Below are 24,428 nucleotides of genomic sequence, written 5' to 3' on the forward strand. Positions count from 1 at the left end.
ACTAAGTGGCGGTGACGTCACCACGACGCTTGTGCCAGGCCATGTGCACCCTGAGGCCACGTGAAGTGTCGAACGCCCGCTGGCAGGAGGTCACGGGGCAGACCCAGCAGGTGCCACGGGTCGACTGACTGATATGACCGAGATGACTGGCTGATGCACCACCTGTGCCCCCTACTGTGCCACCTTGCTGTGCTTTAGCCACCCGGCGCTCCGCTCGTTGTTGTGAGCGTCGCTCCTCCGCCCTCCTACAGAGACACACACACAGGTACACACACGTACGTACACACGTATGCATTATGCAGAGATCAATACATTAAATCAAGGCCGTAACTGTAATAAATATCGGGGGAGCACATCCCCCCCAATATTCAAATATGCTCAAGATGCCCCCCCCCCCCCCAATATATCGCTATAAAATAGATTTCTGTTGATATGATTGTGGTTATGGTTGTACTTTATGAATATCTAATCTCTGCCATTACATACGATGAAACAAGAAAAGGTAAAAAGGAAAAATTAACCCGTAAAAACAAAGTTTTTCACTATAAATCCTTTATATGCGTGGCGGCTAGAGTCCTCTCGTCCTCTGGCTTGAGATGGCTGCCACCTATGGGTCAGATGATTGCCTGCCACCATTAAGCAATTGGTAATTAAATATAATTAATTTTTTTCCTAAAAAGTGTAAAATTTTGGAGAAAAAAAATTTCACGAAAATAAATTGTCACGCACAACGAGTCTGTGTGCAAAATGTCAGCTCGATTGGATCACGGGAAGTGGGTTGAAACACGACTGAAAGATTTGCACGGTCGTAGGCGCGCAAGAAAGCAAGCAAGTGAGTGAACTTAATATAAAGGATTTAAAAAACAGAGCAATGTAATACAATACACTATTAGACATTATTGTAAAACATAAATAAAAAGTCCATCCCGTGTGTTGGTGAATTTTTTTAATATTTTAGGAAGGAAATTAGTTTTCAAATTTAGATTCTTTTTTTGGGGGGGGGAAGATTTGCCCCCCCCCCCCAAATGTTGACTCCATGGCTACAGCCTTGCATTAAATACACACAACGTCTATGTATATATAGATGTGTGTGTGTGTGTATAGATGTACATTATATAAGCATAGATATACAATAAAATATCTCACGCTCACAAGTGCGCCAAAATAAGGCAAAGGTCCCCCGTGTAGGCTTGTCAGACTGTCTCGGCAAGTGCTGTTCGCGAGTGGGTGGGTGACCAGCACCACGCCCGGCCGCCTTTGTCTCCCCAGCGGTGGCCGGTTGTTTTGTTTGTTTCTGGCTGAGCCGACCTAGGGGAGAGCCCCACAGGGTTAGATCACGTGAATAGATTAAATGTGTCGTCGTTAAACCCACCACCACCACCCGACACAGTAAATTCAGCGAGGGGGTTTGTCACGTGGGCAGAACGTGGCCACGTCGCTGACTGTCGCCTGATGAAGCTGCTTGTAGTTACTGCGAAACGTCGGACTCGGGTCGTGCGTGTTGTGGCTGGGCTCTCCAACACACAACCCGTTAGTGCTGTACTGGTACACTACACTATACACTACACTACTATACACTACACTATACACTACACTACTATACACTACTATATACTACACTACTATACACTACACTATACACTACACTATACACTACTATACACTACTATACACTACTATACACTACTATATACACTACTATATACACTACACTATACACTACACTAATATACTATATACTACACTACTATACACTACACTATACACTACACTATACACTACTATACACTACTATACACTACTATATACACTACTATATACACTACACTATACACTACACTAATATATACTACACTACTATACACTACACTACTATACACTACTATACACTACACTATTATACACTACACTATACACTACACTACTATACACTACACTATTATACACTATACACTACTATACACTACTATACACTACACTACTATACACTACTATACACTACACTACTATACACTACACTAATATACACTACTATACACTACACTATACACTACACTATACACTACTATACACTACACTACTATACACTACACTACTATACACTACACCACTATACACTACTCTACACTACACTATACACTACACTATACACTACACTATACACTACACTATACACTACATTAATACACTACACTATACACTACACTACTATACACTACACTACTATACACTACACTACTATACACTACACTATTATACACTACACTATACACTACTATACACTACACTATTATATACTACACTATACACTACACTAATATACACTACACTACTATACACTACACTATACACTACTATACACCAGAGGTGGGACAAAGTCATTGTTATGCAAGTCCAAGTCGAGTCGCAAGTCATCAAATTCATGACTCGAGTCTGACTCGAGTCCAAGTCACATGACTCGAGTCCACACCTCTGCTATACACTACACTATACACTACTATACACTACTATACACTACTATACACTATACACTACACTACTATACACTATACACTACACTACTATACACTATACACTAGACTATACACTACACTACTATACACTACACTACTATACACTACACTACTATACACTACTATACACTACACTATATACTACACTATACACTACACTACTATACACTACACTATATACTACACTATACACTACACTACTATACACTACTATACACTACACTATTATACACTACACTATTATACACTACACTGCTATACACTACACACTACACTATACACTACACTGCTATACACTACACACTACACTACTATACACTACTATACACTACACCACTATACACTACTATACACTACACTACTATACACTACACTATACACTACACTACTATACACTATACACTACACTATACACTACACTACTATACACTACACTATACACTACACCACTATACACTATACACTATTATACACTACACTACTATACACTACACTATACACTACACTATTATACACTACACTACTATACACTATACACTACACTACACTATACACTACACTATACACTACACACGAGTGCTGTATTCGTAACGAATTGGCCACGTTCTGTTTGCGTGACAAACCTCTCACTCGTTGGCTGTGTCGGGTGGTGGTGGTGGCTTTGACGACGACACATTCATATATCTACGCGATCTAACGCCACAAACACACCCTGCCGTGTTGTTTGATATCGGTAGCGACACCCTCGACTACCACGGCGACTGCTACGTGTTCGACTGACTGCTCGGCCGGCTGATTTGCATGTTGATGTTGTTACTCAACACCGTGGGTGTGGAGGGGAGCGGTGGCGCAGTGGTTAGCGCCAAGGCCGTAGCCATGGAGTCAACATTGGGGGGGACCAAATCTTACAGGGGGTCTGGGGGTGTCCCCCCCCCCCCCCCAGAAAAAAAAATCTAAATTTAACAACTAATTTCCTGCCTAAAATATCTATAAACAAATCACTAACACGCAGGATGGACGTTTTATTTACTTTTTACAATAACGTCTAATAGTGTATTGTATTACATTGCTCTGTTTTTTCTTTTCTTTTTACCTTTTCTTGTTTCATTGTATGTAACGGCAGAGGTTAGGGATTCATAAAGTACAACCACAACAACAATAATTTCAACAGAAATCTATTTTATAGCAATATATTGGGGGGGGGGGCATTTTGAGCATATTTGAATATTGGGGGGGGTGGATGTGCCCCCCCCCCCCCCCAATTTCTATAATAATCACGACCTTGGCAAGCGCACTGTGCGATGTGAACTCTGTAACGACACCGGCTTTGATAATATGCGACGTTTCAAGCTCTGGCCCTACTTCATGGCACGTGAATACCCATAATTCTCAGCGTCATTCCTCCACAACGGCGACCATCAGTGGCTCCCGAGTGATGGTTACCTGAACGAGAGACAGAGAGAGAGAGAGATGGGGAGCGGTGGCGCTGTGGTTAGCGCACCGTTCCGTCACCGATCGAACCCTGGCCATCCCGAATTGCCGCTCACGGCTAACATCAGTGGCGTGGTTTGATCACAACATAAGTTTACTGAATGATGTACACGCCGATTGCTATATCGTCGTTTAACACCTCAAGAGACTTTCTCCACCAATCGTATCCATGACGGAGGTGGTTTTCTTCTTGGGTTGTATCGCGTAAATACGAATGTGTCCAAGCTGGTCGTTGTGATTGCTGGCGAAACGTCACGGCTACTGGAATTGTAAATGCTGTAGTGGGTTTACTCTCCAACACACAAGAAGTTAGTGCTGAACTAGTACACTACACTATACACTACACAATACACGACACTATACACTGCATACTACACTATACACTACACTATACACTACACTACCATTGTAAATGTGTGGAGTGGGTTTACTCTCCAACACACAACCAGTGTGTGTGTGTGGCTGTACTAGTACACTATACACTACACTACTATACACTACACTATACACTACACTACTATACACTGCACTATACACTACGCTACTATACACTGCACTAAACACTACAATTGTAAATGCTGTCGTGAGTTTACTCTCCAACACACAACCAGTTAGTGCTGAACTAGTACACTACACTATACACTACACTATACACTACACTATACACTGCATACTACACTATACACTACACTATACACTACACTATACACTACAATTGTAAATGCTATAGTGAGTTTACTCCCCAACACACAACCAGTTAGTGCTGAACTAGTACACGGCACTATACACTACACTACTATAAACTACACTATACACTACACTATACACTACACTATACACTACACTACTATAAACTACACTATACACTGCATACTACACTATACACTACACTATACACTACACTATACACTACACTATACACTACACTATACACTACACTATACACTACACTACTATAAACTACACTACTATAAACTACACTATACACTACACTATACACTACACTATACACTACACTATACACTACACTATACACTACACTATACACTACACTACTATAAACTACATACTACACTATACACTACACAATACACTACACTATACACTACACTATACACTACACTATACACTACACTATACACTACACTATACACTACACTATACACTACACTATACACTAAACCCGACGTTGATGACGTTTGTTTGTAATGGTGCACGTAACGCAAAGTGTAAATTACACAACACGCAGACACACACTGCGTATATGAGACGTGTGGATTGTACGCGTGTGCGATAAGTACATGCTGTATAGATAGTTATAATCAATAAGCGATTTTGTGCGCGTTGTGGTACGTGGAGTGGATGCGTTGTATTGTATGTCTGCGGTCATGTAAGGTTGAAGAGAGTTCGAGGTTCGAATCGAACGGTCGCCCTGGTTAATACTCCGCGTGCGTTGACCACATTCGTCACGTCAATGCGAGCCGTCTGCTCTCTCTCTCTCATCCACTCATCCACCATCTCACTCACCACTCATCCACCATCTCACTCACCCGCTCACTCACTCACCCACTCACTCACCCACCATCTCACTCACCCACTCACTCACCCACCCACTCACTCACCCACCATCTCACTCACCCACTCACTCACCCACTCACCCACCATCTCACTCACTCGCCCATTCACTCTCCCATTCACTCTCCCATTCACTCTCCCATTCACTCACCCATTCACTCACTCAATCACGCCCCTACCATCTCACTCACAAATCATTCACCCGCTCGCTCACTCGCTCGCTCACTCACCATTTCACTCACCCGCTCATTCACTCAATCACTCACCCACCATCTCACTCTCCCAATGATTCGTTCACTCATTCATCCACCACCTCACTGACCCACTCGCTCACCCATCTAACTCACATCTCACTCACCCATCTCACTCACCCATCCCACTCACACATTCACTCATTCAACTCACCATCTAAACTACCCAGTCATCCACGATTTCACTCACCCACCCACTCACCCACCCGCTCACCTACCCACCCACTCACCTACCCACCCGCTCACCGTCCCACTCACCCATCCACTCTTGCAAATTAAGCCAAATTTTCGCCTCTCGAATTCCCAACTGCGTGGTTAAAACAATCATCCAGGTACGATACGGAATTCACAACGGTCTGGGCAATGTAAATTTATTTAAATTTATTTAAATGTTGTGCATATGACTCGTACACATTACACGGAGTGTGAACGATCAAACAAAGTCAAAGGTCCCCCGTATAGCCTCATTAGACTGTTGGGGACAAGTGCTGTTCGAGCGAGGTAGCAACAGCTATTGAAGGCCTGCACGGCACACGAGGGGGTGGGTGGCCAGCACCACGCCGGACCGCCTTTGTCTCCCTTAATGTACAAGAATGCCATCACTGGATACACTTTTGACTATTTCTGCATCACAAGTGGATCTGCTCACGACTATTTTAGAGAGCTATACACAGTAGATGCAGTGCCGGACGGAGCGAGTGTGGGCTTGAAGCATGTGTTGTTTTAAATGGGCCCTAAATACAATAAAATAAAACACGTAAATATTAAAACACACACATGCATTTTTTTACTTGCGCAGTAAAGTAAATGTATTTTTTTCATTTGCTATACGGCCAGATAATACGACAATCGCTAAGCTTAAACAGCCGGTCGTTTGTAAAAGTTCAAGGCGGTATAGTACTATAGTAATAGAGCAAGTGCAGAATCACTGAACCGTAATTGATAGCTTGAAAGCGTTTAGCGCGGAGACCTTGAAAGTGCGGGGCCCGTAGCTACTACACATGTAGCTACTAATGTAAGTACTACAAATGTAGTAGCTACTACATATGTAAGTACTACATTTGTAGTAGCTACTACTACACGTGCAGCTACATGTGTAGCTACTACTACACATGTGTAGCCACTACATATGTAGCTACTACAAATGTAAGTACTACATTAGTAGTAGCTACTACATATGTAGCTGCGACTACAAATGCAGCTACTACACATGCAGCTACTACACATGCACATACATATGTAGTAGCTACTACTACTACACATGTGTACTACATGTGTAGTAGCTACTACACATGTAGTAGTAGTAGCTACTACACATGTAGTACACATGTGTAGCTACTACTACTACTACACATGTAGTAGTAGTAGCTACTAGTACACGTGTAGTAGCTACTTGTGCTACTGGGATAATCCAGCACTGAGTAGTATATATGTAGTATATAGACCGTGTCTATGCCCAGTTTCCATCGTACGATATTCGTACAATGTACCTTCTAAGCATGGTGTGTACGATCTCGATGTGAAGCTTTCGTCACTGCAGGAATCCATCATCTTTGGTTCTTTCGGTAAAGTCCAAGTAGGTTAGGAAATAAAATAAATAGCGATCAGCTTGTGTTGCGCCCGAAACGTCGTGATTTCTTTGATTTGATACCTACGTGACTTTACCGATTGATTGTGAGTCGTTGATTGATTGGTTGATTGGGAGTCGTTGATTGATCGATTGGGAGTCGTTGATTGATTGATTGGGAGTCGTCGATTGATTGATTGGGAGTCGTTGATTGATTGATTGATTGATTGGGAGTCGATTGGAAGTCGTTGGTTGATTGGGAGTCGATGATTGATTGGGAGTCGATGATCGATTGATTGGGAGTCGTTGATTGATTGATTGGGAGTCGTTGATTGATTGATTGGGAGTCGTTGATTGATTGGGAGTCGTCGATTGATTGATTGATTGGGAGTCGATTGGAAGTCGTTGGTTGATTGGGAGTCGTTGATTGATTGGGAGTCGTTGATTGATTGATTGGGAGTCGATTGGAAGTCGTTGGTTGATTGGGAGTCGATGATTGATTGGGAGTCGTTGATTGATTGGGAGTCGATTGGAAGTCGTTGGTTGATTGGGAGTCGATGATTGATTGGGAGTCGTTGTCTGCGGCTATTGCAAAGTGACCCAAAACCCCGATATGGGGTAATCGAGCCCCTCTCTCTAACCGCTATTATCCACTGTGCCTCTGAAGAAAGGCCATCGCCCGAAACGTCGTCTGTATATCTATTAATGCACGTTGCTGTTTCGCATGCTGATATCTTCATATTGTTATCTTTAGTCTTTTTTTCGTTCCGCTTCGAGGTTAATTCCTTGAAAAGCACGAGCGAGTTTTACAAGAATTACGATGTTTGTAAATTCGCCTATTTAGTTCGCGCTGAGTTTCCCTTGATGTCAAACCGTGCGTTATCACGCCACGCCATCGCCGGACAAAACGCACGTTCAAAATACGTTCAAAATACGTTCAAAATACGTTCAAAATACGTTCAAAATACGTTCACAATACGGTTCAAAATACGTTAAAAATACGTTAAAATACGTTCACAATACGGTTCAAAATACGTTCAAAATACGTTCAAAATACGTTCAAAATACGTTCACAATACGGTTCAAAATACGTTCAAAATACGTTCAAAATACGTTCACAATACGGTTCAAAATACGTTAAAAATACGTTAAAATACGTTCACAATACGTTCAAAATACGTTCAAAATACGTTCACAATGCGTTCAAAATGCGTTCAAAATACGTTCAAAATGCGTTCAAAATGCGTTCAAAATACGTTCAAAATACTGGTCAAAATACGTTCGCAATACGTTCAAAATACGGTAAAAATACGGTTCAAAATACGTTCAAAATACGTTCGCAATACGTTCAGAATACGTTTAAAATACGAGATTCCCCCCCTCGGAGTTGCTGGCGTCCACGCGAGTTACTCCTGGGAGGGAGAGAGAGTCAGAGAGAGAGACAAAGACGGTCGGGCGTGAGATGCACACCATCCCAGCCCCTCGTGTGCCACAGTGCCGGTAGCCTTCATAGACGCTGCTTTTCGCTAACAGCACTTGCCCCAACAGTCTGCTAAGGCTACACGGGGGATCTTTGTCTTTGTGTGGAGCGGTGGTGCAACGGTTAGCGCTCTACGCCACGAACCCGGCGACCCGAGTTCGATTCCCGCTCACGGCCAACGCCGGTGATGGCAATTATCTGAACCGGTCCTAGGCCTCCCCTTAGGTCGACTCAGCCTGAAACGAGTACTCGGTGCGGTGTGCAGTAAACATCGCTACTCCTCGGGAGACAAAGGCGGCCGGGCGTGGTGCTGGCCACCCACCCCCTCGTGTGCCGTGCCGGCCTTCACAGGTGCTACACGCTAACAGCACTTGCCCCAACAGTCTGTGTCCTCTCTCGCTCCACCGTGATGGTCTCTGTGTCCGGCTTTCTCCTCCCACAGCCGAGTTACAAAGCCGCGCGCAGCGTCGGAGGGCATCGGCCCAAGACGTCCCAATCGCTGAGATGGATGAGTCAGTTGAGTGAGTCTGTCTGCGGGACTCTGTGTGAGTCTAGGGGTCCCTGTGTGAGTCTATGGGTCTCCGTGTGAGTCTATGGATCTCCGTGTGAGTCTATAGATCTCCATGTGAGTCTACGAATCTCCGTGTGAGTCTGTGGCTCTCTGTGTGAGTCTGTGGCTCTCTGTGTGAGTCTGTGGCTCTCTGTGTGAGTCTGTGGCTCTCTGTGTGAGTCTGTGGCTCACTGTGGGAGTCTGTGGCTCTCTGTGTGTGTCTATGGGTCTCTGAGTGGTGAGTCTATGGGTCTCTACGTGGTGAGTCTATGGGTCTCTGTGAGAGTCTGTGGCTCTCTGCGTGGTGAGTCTATGGGTCTGTGTGATGAGTCTATGGGTCTCTGTGGTGAGTCTATGGCTCTCTGCGTGGTGAGTCTATGGCTCTCTGTGTGGTGAGTCTATGGCTCTCTGTGTGATGGGTCTATGGGTCTCTATGGGTCTCTATGGGTCTCTGTGGTGAGTCTATGGGTCTCTGTGGGTCTCTGTGATGAGTCTATGGGTCTCTATGGGTCTCTGTGGGTCTCTGTGGGCTATTTGTTGGCGAGCGATTTGCGGTTCAACGTCAACCCCCTTGGGGCGAGATCGGAAATCCCAAAGTGAGAGTGGCAAATACCGGGGCCGCTATGAATCACCTCGGATCCTCGGTCTCACCCACACGCCCACGACGACGACGATGTTATTATTATATTAATATATTAATATTATATTAGTAATTTTAGGAACACGACTCTTACCATTTATTGACCCACGATACCCTCCGTCGAGAACCGCGTCTCGCACGAACATTTATTTTAAAACGGAGTCGCTCCACGCGATCTTATTGCGCTGCGCGATCCCGTCTCTCAAACACGTTATCCAACACCGAGTAAGAGTTCATCTCTGTGAGTCTATGGGTCTCTGTGTGACGTCTATGGGTCTCTGTGTGAGTCTATGGGTCTCTGTGTGAGTCTATGGGTTTCTGTGTGAGTCTATGGGTCTCTGTGTGAGTCGATGGGTCTCTGTGTGAGTCTATGGGTCTCTGTGTGAGTCTATGGGTTTCTGTGTGAGTCTATGGGTCTCTGTGTGAGTCTATGGGTCTCTGTGTGAGTCTATGGGTCTCTGTGTGAGTCTATGGGTCTCTGTGTGAGTCTATGGGTCTCTGTGTGAGTATATGGGTCTCTGTGTGTCTATGCGTCTATAATTGAGTCTGGGTCTCTGTGTGAAGTCTACGGGTTTCTGTGTGAGTATGGGTCTCTGTGTGAGTCTATGGGTCTCTGTGTGAGTCTATGGGTTTCTGTGTGAGTCTATGGGTTTCTGTGTGAGTCTATGGGTCTCTGTGTGAGTCTATGGGTCTCTGTGTGAGTCTATGGGTCTCTGTGTGAGTCTATGGGTCTCTGTGTGAGTCTATGGGTCTCTGTGTGAGTCTATTGGTCTCTGTGTGAGTCTATGGATCTTTGTGTGAGTATATGGGTCTCTGTGTGTCTATGCGTCTATAATTGAGTCTGGGTCTCTGTGTGAAGTCTACGGGTTTCTGTGTGAGTATGGGTCTCTGTGTGAGTCTATGGGTCTCTGTGTGAGTCTATGGGTTTCTGTGTGAGTCTATGGGTTTCTGTGTGAGTCTATGGGTCTCTGTGTGAGTCTACGGGTCTCTGTGTGAGTCTACGGGTCTCTGTGCGAGTCTGTGGGTCTCTGTGTGAGTCTATGGGTTTCTGTGTGAGTCTATGGGTCTCTGTGTGACGTTTATGGGTCTCTGTGTGAGTCTATGGGTCTCTGTGTGAGTCTATGGGTCTCTGTGTGAGTCTATGGGTCTCTGTGTGACGTCTATGGGTCTCTGTGTGAGTCTATGGGTCTCTGTGTGAGTCTATGGGTCTCTGTGTGAGTCTATGGGTCTCTGTGTGACGTCTATGGGTCTCTGTGTGACGTCTATGGGTCTCTGTGTGAGTCTATGGGTCTCTGTGTGAGTCTATGGGTCTCTGTGTGACGTCTATGGGTCTCTGTGTGAGTCTATGGGTTTCTGTGTGAGTCTATGGGTCTCTGTGTGAGTCTATGGGTCTCTGTGTGAGTCTACGGGTCTCTGTGCGAGTCTGTGGGTCTCTGTGTGAGTCTATGGGTTTCTGTGTGAGTCTATGGGTCTCTGTGTGACGTCTATGGGTCTCTGTGTGAGTCTACGGGTCTCTGTGCGAGTCTGTGGGTCTCTGTGTGAGTCTATGGGTTTCTGTGTGAGTCTATGGGTCTCTGTGTGACGTCTATGGGTCTCTGTGTGACGTCTATGGGTCTCTGTGTGAGTCTATGGGTCTCTGTGTGAGTCTATGGGTCTCTGTGTGACGTCTATGGGTCTCTGTGTGAGTCTATGGGTCTCTGTGTGAGTCTATGGGTCTCTGTGTGAGTCTATGGGTCTCTGTGTGACGTCTATGGGTCTCTGTGTGACGTCTATGGGTCTCTGTGTGAGTCTATGGGTCTCTGTGTGAGTCTATGGGTCTCTGTGTGACGTCTATGGGTCTCTGTGTGAGTCTATGGGTCTCTGTGTGAGTCTATGGGTCTCTGCCTGCTGCTGCTGTATATTTGGAGTTTGCGTCTCTCTGTCTCTCATCATCATCAACACGGTGGCTAGGAGATGTTGACTACCTCGCCTGGTCTGCAGGAGGTCGTGGGTTCGATCCCGACCCTGACGATGCCTGCTGCTGTATATTTGGAATTTGCGTGTTTCTCTCTCCGTGGTCGCGTGGATTTTTCTCCGGGTCTTCCGGTTTTTCCCTCCACACTTAGAATCAACATCACCACCACCACGCGTTTAGACAGATTTGGCCGCTGCTGTAAATTTCCACGCGGCGATGATGATGATGATGAGTCAACTTCGCTGATCTATCATTCGTGATGGGCCACGTCGCTTCTGACAGAGCGCAGTGGGGACTTGCACAGGGTGAAATAAAGAACACATTGCCCAAATATCGATTTAAAGCTTTCGTGACTGCAGGGATTCATCTTCTTGGTTCTTTCGGTAAAGTCACGTAGAATGGAAATAATAAAATAATAAAAATAAAACATAATAAAATAATTCCCACGACGTTTCGGCCACAACGCAAGCAGCCGTCCTCAGGTGGAGAATAGGTCTGTCGACATTCAGACTCTGTCTGTCGACATTCAGACTCTGTCTTCTCGACAGACCTGTTCTCCACCTGAGGACGGCTGCTTGCGTTGTGGCCGAAACGTCGTGAGAATTGTTTTATTATGTTTTATTTTTATTATTTTATTATTTCCATTCTACGTGACTTTACCGAAAGAACCAAGACGATAGCCCAAATAGTATTCTGCATATCTACCCTATATCTTACATATTATCCAGCATCTAATGATGATGATGATGATATGATGCTGTGGCTGCTTTGGCGGTCTACAAACAGCGAACAATCATTCTTCACCCGTTCCGTTTCGGTGACACGTTAACGCGCACAGGATTGTGGGTGTGCGTGTGTGGTCGTGTGTGCGTGTCTGTGTGTGGTTGTGTGTGTGTCTGTGTGTGGTTGTGTGTGTGTGTCGTTCTGTGTGGGTGTGTTTGCGTGTGCGTGTCTGTGCGTGTGTGTGTCGTTCTGCGTTTGTGTGCGTGTGTTTGTGTGTGCGTGGTTGTGTGCGTGTGTCTGTGCGTGTGGTTGTGTGTGTGTGTGGGGGGAGCGGTAGTGTTGTGGTTAGCGCTACGCTACGAACCCGGCCACCTGGGTTCGATTCCCGTTCAGTCTACAGCGGGTCTTTGTGTTTGCCTATGAATGTGTGTGTGTGTCTGTCTTCATAAATGTGTCTGTATGTAAATGTCTCTGTATGTGTGTATACATGTCTGTGTCTGTATGTGTATATATGTCTGTGTGTAAATGTGTCCGTATGTAAATGTCTCTGTATGTGTATATATGTCTGTGTATGCAAATGTGTCTGTGTATGTATGTATGCTTGTGTATGTATGCGTATTTATGTCTGTATGTAAATGTGTGTCTTTGTCTGTATGTGTGTAAATCTCCTTGTATTTGTGTCTTTATATGTCTGTATATATGTGTGCCTATATGTCTGTTTGTATAAACGTCGCTGTATGTGTCTGTCTGTGTATGTAAATGTGTCTGTCTGTGTATGTCTGTCTGTGTATTTAATGTGTCTGTATGTCTTTGTCTGGACTGTAGATGTATTGGAAAATGTCTCTGTGTGTCTTTGTATACCGATATTTTTTATTTTGTCTTGTGTAATGTGAGTCTGTGTAGGTGTGCTGTCTGTATGTATTATATGTGTCTGTCTGTATGTCTGTGTGTATGTGTGTGTCTATGTGTGTCTGTGTGCTGGCCACCCCACCCCCTCGTGTGCCAAAGTGCCGATCTTCATTACTGCTACTCGCTAACAGCACTTGCCCCAACAGTCTGTTGGAGGCTACACGGGAGAGCTTTGTCTGTGTATGTGTGTGTCTGTGGTGAGCGGTGGTGCAGTGGTTAGCGCTACGCTGCCGCTACGAACCCGGCGCCCCCAGTTTGATACACACATACACACACATACACACACATACACACACATACACACACATACACCATACACACATACATAAACATATACACATACACACAGACACACATACACACACATACACACACATACACACACACAACATACACACACATACACACACAACCACACACACAACATACACACACATACACACACACAACATACACACATACACACACACAACATACACACACACACATACACACACACATACACACACACAACATACACACACATACACACACACATACACGCACATGCGAGCTCCCACTCGCTAGCAGCACTTGGCCTCTGCAGCTCACGCGCGCAGCTGCCGCGGGGCCCCCTTTGTCTTTGTCTGTGTGTGACACACCCCCCCCCCCCCCCGTGTGCATAGCTAATTAGCTGCGTCACTCGCCCCGCCCCCCTCACGTGTCCCCCCCCCCCCCCTCACGTGTAACTTGTGGCCAACTGAATTGGGATGGCACGTGCCACCCCTCCCCCCACCACCTCCGTGTGCATAATTAATTAGCTGACTCACTCGCTCCGCCCACCACCCATCGCCCCGCCCCCGTGTGCATAGCTAATTAGCTGAGTCACTCCCCCCCCACCCCTCACCCCGCCCCGGCCGCGTGAGCCGGGACCCAATCGGTGACGAGGCCAAACCCAGTGACTCACTCGTGACGTCACCAACTAATTTGCATAAACATTTTCATCGGAAACGTCTGTCTAATTTTATTGTGAGTGCACTAATCACCATAGACTAACACTGCCCATAGACTAACACTGCCCATAGACTAACACTGCCCATAGACTAACACTGCCCATAGACTAACACTGCCCATATACTAACATTGCCCATAGACTAACACTGCCCATAGACTAACACTGCCCATAGACTAACACTGCCCATAGACTAACATTGCCCATAGACTAACATTGCCCATAGACTAACATTGCCCATAGACTAACATTGCCCATAGACTAGCATTGCCCATAGACTAGCATTGCCCATAGACTAACATTGCCCATAGACTAACACTGCCCATAGACTAACATTGCCCATAGACTAGCATTGCCCATAGACTAACATTGCCCATAGACTAACACTGCCCATAGACTAACACTGCCCATAGACTAACATTGCCCATAGACTAACACTGCCCATAGACTAACACTGCCCATAGACTAACATTGCCCATAGACTAACACTGCCCATAGACTAACATTGCCCATAGACTAACACTGCTCATAGACTCACATTGCCCATAGACTAACACTGCCCATAGACTAACATTGCCCATATACTAACATTGCCCATAGACTGACACTGCCCATAGACTAACATTGCCCATAGACTAACACTGCCCATAGACTAACATTGCCCATAGACTAACACTGCCCATAGACTAACACTGCCCATAGACTAACATTGCCCAAAGACTAACACTGCACATAGACTAACATTGCCCATAGACTAACACTGCCCATAGACTAACATTGCCCATAGACTAACACTGCCCATAGACTAACATTGTCCATAGACTAACATTGCCCATAGACTAACATTGCCCATAGACTAACACTGCCCATAGACTAACATTGCCCATAGACTAACATTGCCCATAGACTAACACTGCCCAGAAACTAACACTGCCCATAGACTAACACTGCCCATAGACTAACACTGCCCATAGACTAACACTGCCAATAGACTAACACTGCCCATAGACTAACACTGCCCATAGACTAACACTGCACACAGACTAACACTGCCCACAGACTAACACTGCCCATAGACTAACACTGCCCATAGACTAACACTGCCCATAGACTAACACTGCCCATAGACTAACACTGCCCATAGACTAACATTGCCCATAGACTAACACTGCCCATAGACTAACACTGCCCATAGACTAACACTGCCCATAGACTAACACTGCCAATAGACTAACACTGCCCATAGACTAACACTGCCCATAGACTAACACTGCCCATAGACTAACGCTGCCCATAGACTAACGCTGCCCATAGACTTACATTGCCCATAGACTAACACTGCCCATAGACTAACATTGCCCGTAGACTAACACGGCCCATAGACTAACACTGCCCATAGACTAACACTGCCCATAGACTAACACTGCCCATAGACTAACACGGCCCATAGACTAACACTGCCCATAGACTAACACTGCCCATAGACTAACACTGCCCATTGACTAACACTGCCCATTGACTAACACTGCCCATAGACTAACACTGCCCATAGACTAACACTGCCCATAGACTAACACTGCCCATAGACTAACATTGCCCATAGACTAACACTGCCCATAGACTAACATTGCCCATAGACTAACACTGCACATAGACTAACATTGCCCATAGACTAACACTGCCCATATAATTACATTACCCATAGACTAACACTGCCCATAGACTAACACTGCCCATAGACTAACACTGCCCATTGACTAACACTGCCCATAGACTAACACTGCCCATAGACTAACACTGCCCATAGACTAACACGGCCCATAGACTAACACTGCCCATAGACTAACACTGTAATCAATACTAATGAACGATTATGCAGTAAATCTACTGCTGGATGAATGCCTCCCCAACACCGTGTGGATCGTAGGGGGTTGTTTGACCATACTTCACCATCTCGGTCAATGCGGGTTGGTGAAGTGGGGGGCGGGGTGAGGGGGGGGGGTCCTGGTGGGGGTGGTGAGGCAGACCAGTTAAGGGGTCCCACGGTGGCTATGAGATGTTAACTACCTCGCCTGGTCTACAGGAGGTCGTGGGCTTGATCCCGACCCTGACGATGCCTGCTGATGCTGTATATTTGGAGTTTGCGTGTCTCTCTCTCCCCGTGGTCGCGTGGATTTTATACATTTCCACGTGGTGATGATGATGCTGCTGATAAGCCAACTTCGTTTATCTATCATTTGTGATAAGCCAGGGTCGCTTCTGACGAATAGCAGCTCAAGTGTGTGGGGACTTAGCCGCGAACGATAAAAGATCGTGAAGAAAATGAACTCGCTCGCTCACTCCCCCTTATCGTCTCATTCACCCGGCTCGCTCATTCACTCGTCGCGAGCGCGACTCATCCCGGTCTCTTCGACTTCTCGTTTCGAGTTGTTGGGCTGCCGCGAGTTTCCACGATGACGATGACTGAGTCCCGCTGAGCCGTCATTTGTGATAGCCGAAAACCTCTCCCCGTGTACCACATGGACGTTTCCCCGCGTGTACCACGAGGACTTCTCCCCGCGTGTCACGAACGCGCCCGCGGTGATGTTCAGCTCGTCTGCTGGCAACGTCCGCTGCGTCTGTGCGCGCGTTGGGCTCTCTTGCCACCACCCCTACCCCCGACAGCCCGGTGAGGCTATACGGGGGACCTCTGTCTTTGCTACGGTGTCTATCACGGGCGTGGACGGTGCTGGCCACCCACCCCTCGTGTGCCGCTGTGCCGGTGGCCTTCATAGGCGCTGCTGCTGCAACTCGCTACGAACAGCACTTGCCCCAACATTGTTATAAGGCTACAATTGTACGGGGCACCTTTGTCTGTGTGTGAGTGAATTGGCCACAATCTCCCCCCCCCCCTCTCTCCCCCACCCCCCGTATCTCTCTCACTCCCTACCTCTCCCCCCTCTGTGTCTCTCGCCATCTCACCGTCTTACCCCCCCCCCTCTCTCCCTATCTCCTACCCCCTCTCCCCTCTCTCTCCCCCTCTCTATATCTCTCTCGCCCTATCTCTCTCTTTTCTTTTTGTTACGATCAAAGGAAACAAGAAGATGCTCGGTGTAGTCGGCACTTTGCTTCGTTCATCATTTCGTGGGTTTTTTTTTTCAAAGCTTTGCTTTATGTGCCCCCCACCCCACCCATTTTAAATGAAAGATTTCACAAAAGACTTCACGCTTTGCTCTCATTCTTACCCCTTCCCTCTCTATCTACCCCCCCCCTCTCTTTTTTTTCACGATCAGTGGAAACAAGAAGATGCTCGGTGTAGTAGGCACTTTGCTTCGTTCGTCATTTCGTATTCTTTTTATTTTTAAACTTTGCTTTATGGAAACCCCCACCTCTCGCTCACTCTCTCGCTCGCTCTCTCGCTCTCTCGCTCGCTCACTCTCTCGCTCTCTCTCTCGTTCTGCACGCAGCCCTTCTCGCAGTCCCACGGCCTCCGACGGGTAGCTCATATCAGCATGCAGAGCTCCCCGTCATCTGCCACCGAGCACATGGCCTCCTCCATCGCCCACTGCTCCTTGAAGGCCGGCACGGATTGGGTCAGCCGCGCATGGCGGAACTCCAGCCCACACACCCTGGCTCCGACCAGAGCGCGGAAGATGCCCAGGCTGCTAGCCGGACGTTTCCCCTCCTCGCCCTGTATATGATGAGCTTGGCATAGCCGATGAGCACGTTGACCAGCCCCTGAAGATGTTGGGGTCCGTCGCCCTTTTGGTATCCAAAGTTGAGGACCGTCGGGGAGAAGTGGGAGGCTGTTTCTCAGGACCTTGAACAGCGAGTCCAGGCTCTTGCACTCCACGTATCGGTGCGTCACCGTCTCCACTTTACCGCAGAACCGGCACTCCGGGGACGTGTCGGTGAAGCGCGCCAGGGAGGCGTTGGTGGTGATGGTGCCGTGGGCGATGCTCCAGCCGAGGTCGCCGATGCGGTTGTACATTGGGCTGGAGTAGAGTTGCCTCCAGCGAGGCCTCTCCGGAGAGACGCAGGGCAGCAGGGCAGCAGGGCAGCAGGGCTCTCCTCCAGGCCTGGTCCTTGTGGCTCCTCAGCGTGACCTGTTGGTGACACCGCACCATGTAGGAGTAGAGCACCTTCCTCTTGACATTTGCGAAGGCCACCTCCGGTAGGCCTTCCAGCCGGCACAGGTTGTGATCCGCCTTCGCTTGTCGGCATTGGCGACGCAGCGGCACGACGGAGAGCTCCGGTGGAGGGGGACCGAGAGGGGCCTCGTCATCCCCAACGCCGATGGGAGGGGGGGGGGCGTTCTCCCCACTGCCGCTGAGAAGGCCCCCTTGGCTTCGGCCAGGATCCGGGCAGCCACCCGGAGCGACTGCAGCCCTGTCTTTGCGGCCATGTCTGCTGGTCCGAGCCACCGGCCCCGTGTTCCAGGCTCCACCAGATCTCCCGTCCAGGTGAGCCGCGCGTTGGTGAGGCGCCTCTCCATGCCGGGGGTGGCGGTGGAGGATGGCAGCTTTGTCTGCGGGTTCCTGAAGATCGGTTCAAAGACCAGATCTTCGGCCGATCGCGGCTGGTTCAGCCTCCTGACGGCGAGGGAGCTCCGTGTCTGCAGGACGCTGCTGTAGAAAGGTGGCAGCTGTCCCAGTGGGAGGCCCTGCAGGTCCAAGTAGAATAGTTGTTTGGAGCACTGCAGACCCCCCAGCTGCTTCAGGAGGAAGGAGGCCGTGACGCTCCAGGCCGGTGCAGGGGCGGCAATGCAGGAACTTTGTGTGCGGCCTGCAGTCGGAAGGTGGCCAGCTGACTCCGCACGCACACCAGCCCGTGACCTCCCTCGACCAGTGGCAGGGACAGGACCCCAGCCGCGACCCGGTGTCCTCTGCCCGACCAGAAGAAGTCGAGGACTCGCTTCTGAAGCGCGTTGACGAGGCTCATTGGGGGGTGCAGGGAGAAGAGTCGGTGCCACGGCATGGACGTCACCAGCTGGTTCACCACCGACGTCTTTGTCCTGAAGGTGAGGAACTTGCCCAGGCGACTCCAGGTGCCCAGCCGCTCCTTCACCTTCTCCTCCAGCTCGAGCCAGTTCCTCTGCGGTGGGTCCTCCTCTGGTCCCAGGAACACCCCCAGGTGGTGCAGCGGCAGCAGCGATGATGTTGTGCTCCAATTGATGGTTTTGCCTTCTCGGGAAACTCGGTCATGTCCCACGCTCCAACCAACAGGCCGCTGCACTTTTGCCAGTTAATTTTTGATGAGGAGGCCTTCGAAAAGACCTCCTGACACTCGGGCAGCAGGGCGACACCATCCAGGGAGCGCAGGATGAGGAGGACGTCGTCGGAGTATGCCGTCAGGACCAACTTGACGCTTGGTTCCCTGAGCACCAGGCCGCTGAGTCTCCGCCTGATGAGACTCAGGGAAGGCTCTAAAGCCAGGGCATGAAGTTGGCCCGACAACGGGCATCCCTCTCTCACTCCTCGCTCGAATTTGACCGGGGCAGTGAGGGCTGCCCGTTGACCTTGATCACGCACTGCGCCTTGGTGTGGAGTAGGCGGATCGTTCGGACAAAGCCATCCCCCAAAAGCAAAGGTGTTGAGGGGCTCCCAGCAGGTGTTTGTGGTCCACTCTGTCAAAAGCCTTTCGCTGGTCAAGGGCCAGAAACGCGATTTGGGATGCCCAACCTCTGGGACACCGCGATTATGTCCCTGACTCTCCCCCCCCCCCTCTATCTCCTTCTCTCACTTCCCACTCCTCCCCCCTCCTCCCCCCTCCTCCCCCCCTCTCCCTCTCGACTCGACGCGACGTGTTTTTGTTTTCGCTGCTCGTGCTGATGGTGGTGCTGCAAGCAGCCATGCGACCACTTATAGGAAACCCCCCCCCCCCCGTGTCACCCCTCTCACCCCCCGTCACCCCTCCTGTCACCTCGACCCCCACGTCACCCCACCCCTCTCACCCCCCGTCACCCCACCCCTCTCACCCCCCGTCACCCCTTGTGTACCCCCCCCCCCCTCGCCTGGGAGTGAACCGCGAGCCTCACCCCGTGGCTGAGTTCAAGTGTCTGTGCGACTTTGTCTGTGTGTGTCTGTGTGTGTCTGTGTCTGTGTGTGTCTGTGTCACTTTGTGTCTGTCTGTGTGTCTATGTGACTTTGTGTCTGTGTGTCTGTGTGTCTGTGTGACTTTGTGTATGTGTGTCTGTGTGTCTGTGTGACTTTGTGTGTGTGTCTGTGTGTGTCTGTGTCACTTTGTGTGTGTGTCTGTGTGACTGTGTCTGCGTGTCTGTGTGTGTCTGCGTGTCTGTGTGTGTGTCTGTGTGTCTGTGTGTCTTTGTGTCTTTGTGTCTTTGTGTCTGTGTGTGTGTCTGTGTGTCTGTGTGTGTCTTTGTCACTTTGTGTTTGTGTAACTTTGTGTTTGTGTCACTTTGTGACTGTGTCTGTACGTCTGTGTGCCTGTGTCACTTTGTGTCTGTGCGACTTTGTCTGTTGAGGCCGAGTCGACCTAGGGGAGGCCCGGTGCCGGTTCGGCGGCCGTGAGCGGGGATCGATCTCGGGTCGCAGTGCCCACAGCGCTGCACAACAGACAAAGGTCCCCCGTGTAGCCTCAACAGCCCGCTGGGGGCAAGTGCCGTTCGCGGGGAGCAGCGCCGAGCGAAGGGTTCAGACGGTGACGTCACCACGGCGACCCGTGCCAGGCTAGGTGCACGCTGCACAACACAGACAAAGACTTTGTCTCACCCCCCCCCCCGTGCCGGGTGCTCGTTTTTTGAGGTCGAGTCGATCTAGGGGGGGGGGGTGTAGAAGCGAGGCACTTGACCCTACGGTGGGTTGGAGGCTACCTGGGCGGTGTGGGGCAGCTTTGTCTGTGCGTCGTCAGCAGCGGTGTCGCTACGCATCGCCACGTCTCGGCGGTCGTCAGGAATGAAAAAAAAATCATCAGCAGCAGCATCATCAGCAGCAGCATCATCATCAGCAGCAGCAGCGTCATCATCATCAGCAGCAGTATCACCGTCATCAGCACCAGCATCATCATCAGCAGCATCATCATCAGCATCAGCAGCAGCATCAGCATCATCGTCATCGTCACCATCATCGTCATCATCAGCATCAGCATCGTCATCGTCATCGTCATCATCATCATTGTCATCATCACCATCGTCACCAACATCATCATCACCATCGTCATCATCACCATCATCACCATCATCACCATCATCGTCACCATCACCACCTGTGTGTGTATGTACCTGTGTGTGTGTGTGTGTACCCGTGTGTGTATGTGTACCTGTGTGTGTACCTGTGTGTGTGTACCTGTGTGTGTGTGTACCTGTGTATATACCTGTGTGTGTGTACCTGTGTGTGTGTGTACCTGTGTGTGTATGTATGTGTGTGTGTATCTGTGTGTGTATGTACCTGTGTGTGTGTGTGTACCTGTGTGTGTATGTGTGTGTGTGTGTACCTGTGTGTACCTGTGTGTGTGTGTGTACCTGTGTGTGTACCTGTGTATGTTCCTGTGTGTGTACCTGTGTGTGTATGTACCTGTGTGTGTGTGTACCTGTGTGTGTACCTGTGTGTGTGTGTGTGTGTACCTGTGTGTACCTGTGTGTGTGTGTGTACCTGTGTGTGTGTGTGTGTACCTGTGTGTGTGTGTGTGTACCTGTGTGTGTGTGTACCTGTGCAGGTGCTATGCGCCCCGCTCACCCGCGCCGCGTCTACCAGGGTGTGCGTGTGTGTGTGTACCTGTGTGTGTGTGTAGCTGTGTGTGTACCTGTGTGTGTGTACCTGTGCAGGTGCTACGTGCCCCGCTCACCCACGCCGCGTCTACCAGGGCGTGCGTGTCTGTGTACCTGTGTGTGTGTACCTGTGTATGTACCTGTGTGTGTACCTGTGTGTGTACCTGTGTGTGTGTGTACCTGTGCAGGTGCTATGCGCCCCGCTCACCCGCGCCGCGTCTACCAGGGTGTGCGTGTGTGTGTGTGTACCTGTGTGTGTGTGTGTACCTGTGTGTGTGTGTAGCTGTGTGTGTACCTGTGTGTGTGTACCTGTGCAGGTGCTACGTGCCCCGCTCACCCACGCCGCGTCTACCAGGGCGTGCGTGTCTGTGTACCTGTGTGTGTGTACCTGTGTATGTACCTGTGTGTGTACCTGTGTGTGTACCTGTGTGTGTGTGTACCTGTGCAGGTGCTATGCGCCCCGCTCACCCGCGCCGCGTCTACCAGGGTGTGCGTGTGTGTGTGTACCTGTGTGTGTGTGTGTACCTGTGTGTGTGTGTAGCTGTGTGTGTACCTGTGTGTGTGTACCTGTGCAGGTGCTACGTGCCCCGCTCACCCACGCCGCGTCTACCAGGGCGTGCGTGTCTGTGTACCTGTGTGTGTGTACCTGTGTATGTACCTGTGTGTGTTCCTGTGTGTGTACCTGTGTGTGTGTGTACCTATGCAGGTGCTACGCGCCCCGCTCACCCGCGCCGCGTCTACCAGGGTGTGCGTGTGCGCAACACCGTCAAGGAGCTACTGGCGGCCGTGCGGGAGGAGGGCGGCCACCTCGGCAGGGCCCCGGGGGGCCATCCGAAGGCCCACACGGCGGCCACGCGCCCACCGCACCGCCACGTGGTAGCTGTCGCACAGACAAAGGTCCCCCGGGTAGCTCACGCGGGCTGGTGAGGCAAGTTCTGCTAGCGGGGAGTTGCCTACGCAGGCCGGAAAAGGCACAGGAGGGGGAGGTGTGAGCGTCAAAACGGCCCGGCCGCCTTTGTCTCCCCGGTGGCGATGTTTACACTGTCATTTGTGGCTGATCGACCTAGGCGAGGCCCAAGACCGGTTCAGATAATTGTCACTGATTTTGGTGGCCGGGAATCGAACTCGGGGGGGGCTGGGTTTGTAGCTTAACGCGCTCGCCACTTACTCACTCACCCACTCATCCACCCACCCACTCACCCACTCCCTCAGCCACCCACCCACCAACTCACCCACTCACCCACCCACCCACCCACTCACCCACCCACCCACTCACCCACTCCCTCAGCCACCCACTCACTCACTCACCCACGTGCTCACTCACCCACTCACTCACCCGCTCACTCACTCACCCACACACTCACCCACACACTCACCCACCCACCAACTCGCCCACCCGCTCACCCGCTCACCCGCTCACTCACTCACCCACTCACTCACTCGCCCACTCACTCACCCACACGCTCACTCGCCCACTCACTCACCCGCTCACTCACTCACCCACCCACACTCACCCACACACTCACCCACCCACTCGCTCACTCACCCACTCACCCACCTACTCACTTGCTCACTCACTCACTCACTCACCCACTCACTCACCCACTCACTCACCACCCACCCACCCACTCACTCACCCACCCACCCACTCAGCCATCACTCACGAAACCAGTCGCTCACTAAACTCGTGCAATGTTCTTTTCATTTCAGGCGCAAGATGCTCTGAATCACTGCGCAGACTTCCGAGGTGAGTCCATTCTCTTCACAATTCGCTGGCAAACAACCATCCGCAGGAGTGCACGCACACACGCACACACAGACAAAGCTCACCCGTGCGGTATGCAGAGCCCGCTGGGGCAAGTGCTGCGAGCGAGCATCGCGTTAGCGCCGACAAAGGCCGGCACGGCGCACAGACGGGGGGCTTGGTGCAGCAGCAAACACCGCGCCCGGCCGCCTTTGTCTCCCCGCCAAAGCAGAAATCAGAGCCGAGACATTCGAACGGAAATCGGAGCGGAGATGAGCAAAGAGAAAACCGCTGAAAGACGAGCAACCCTGCTCCACTGGCACGCTCGGTGGAAA

General features: G+C 49.7%; 1 protein-coding gene across 2 annotated transcripts in view; it reads left to right on the forward strand.

The window, feature by feature from the left end:
- LOC144737171 (uncharacterized) overlaps positions 1 to 24,428 on the forward strand; it is a 40,356-nt gene that overhangs the window by 9,795 nt on the left and 6,133 nt on the right. The window contains exons 2-3 of one of the 2 annotated variants that reach the window (XM_078619891.1): positions 23,056 to 23,225; positions 24,060 to 24,096. In XM_078619891.1, coding sequence (XP_078476017.1) covers positions 23,056 to 23,225; positions 24,060 to 24,096 — 207 coding nt within the window. Of the gene's footprint in view, positions 1 to 20,616; positions 23,226 to 24,059; positions 24,097 to 24,428 lie in introns of those variants that run through there. The other variant, XM_078619890.1, reaches the window with a different exon arrangement.

The sequence above is a fragment of the Lampetra planeri genome, chromosome 65 (genome assembly GCF_965212315.1).
Source record: "Lampetra planeri chromosome 65, kcLamPlan1.2.h2, whole genome shotgun sequence".
Taxonomy (NCBI): Eukaryota; Metazoa; Chordata; class Hyperoartia; order Petromyzontiformes; family Petromyzontidae; genus Lampetra; species Lampetra planeri.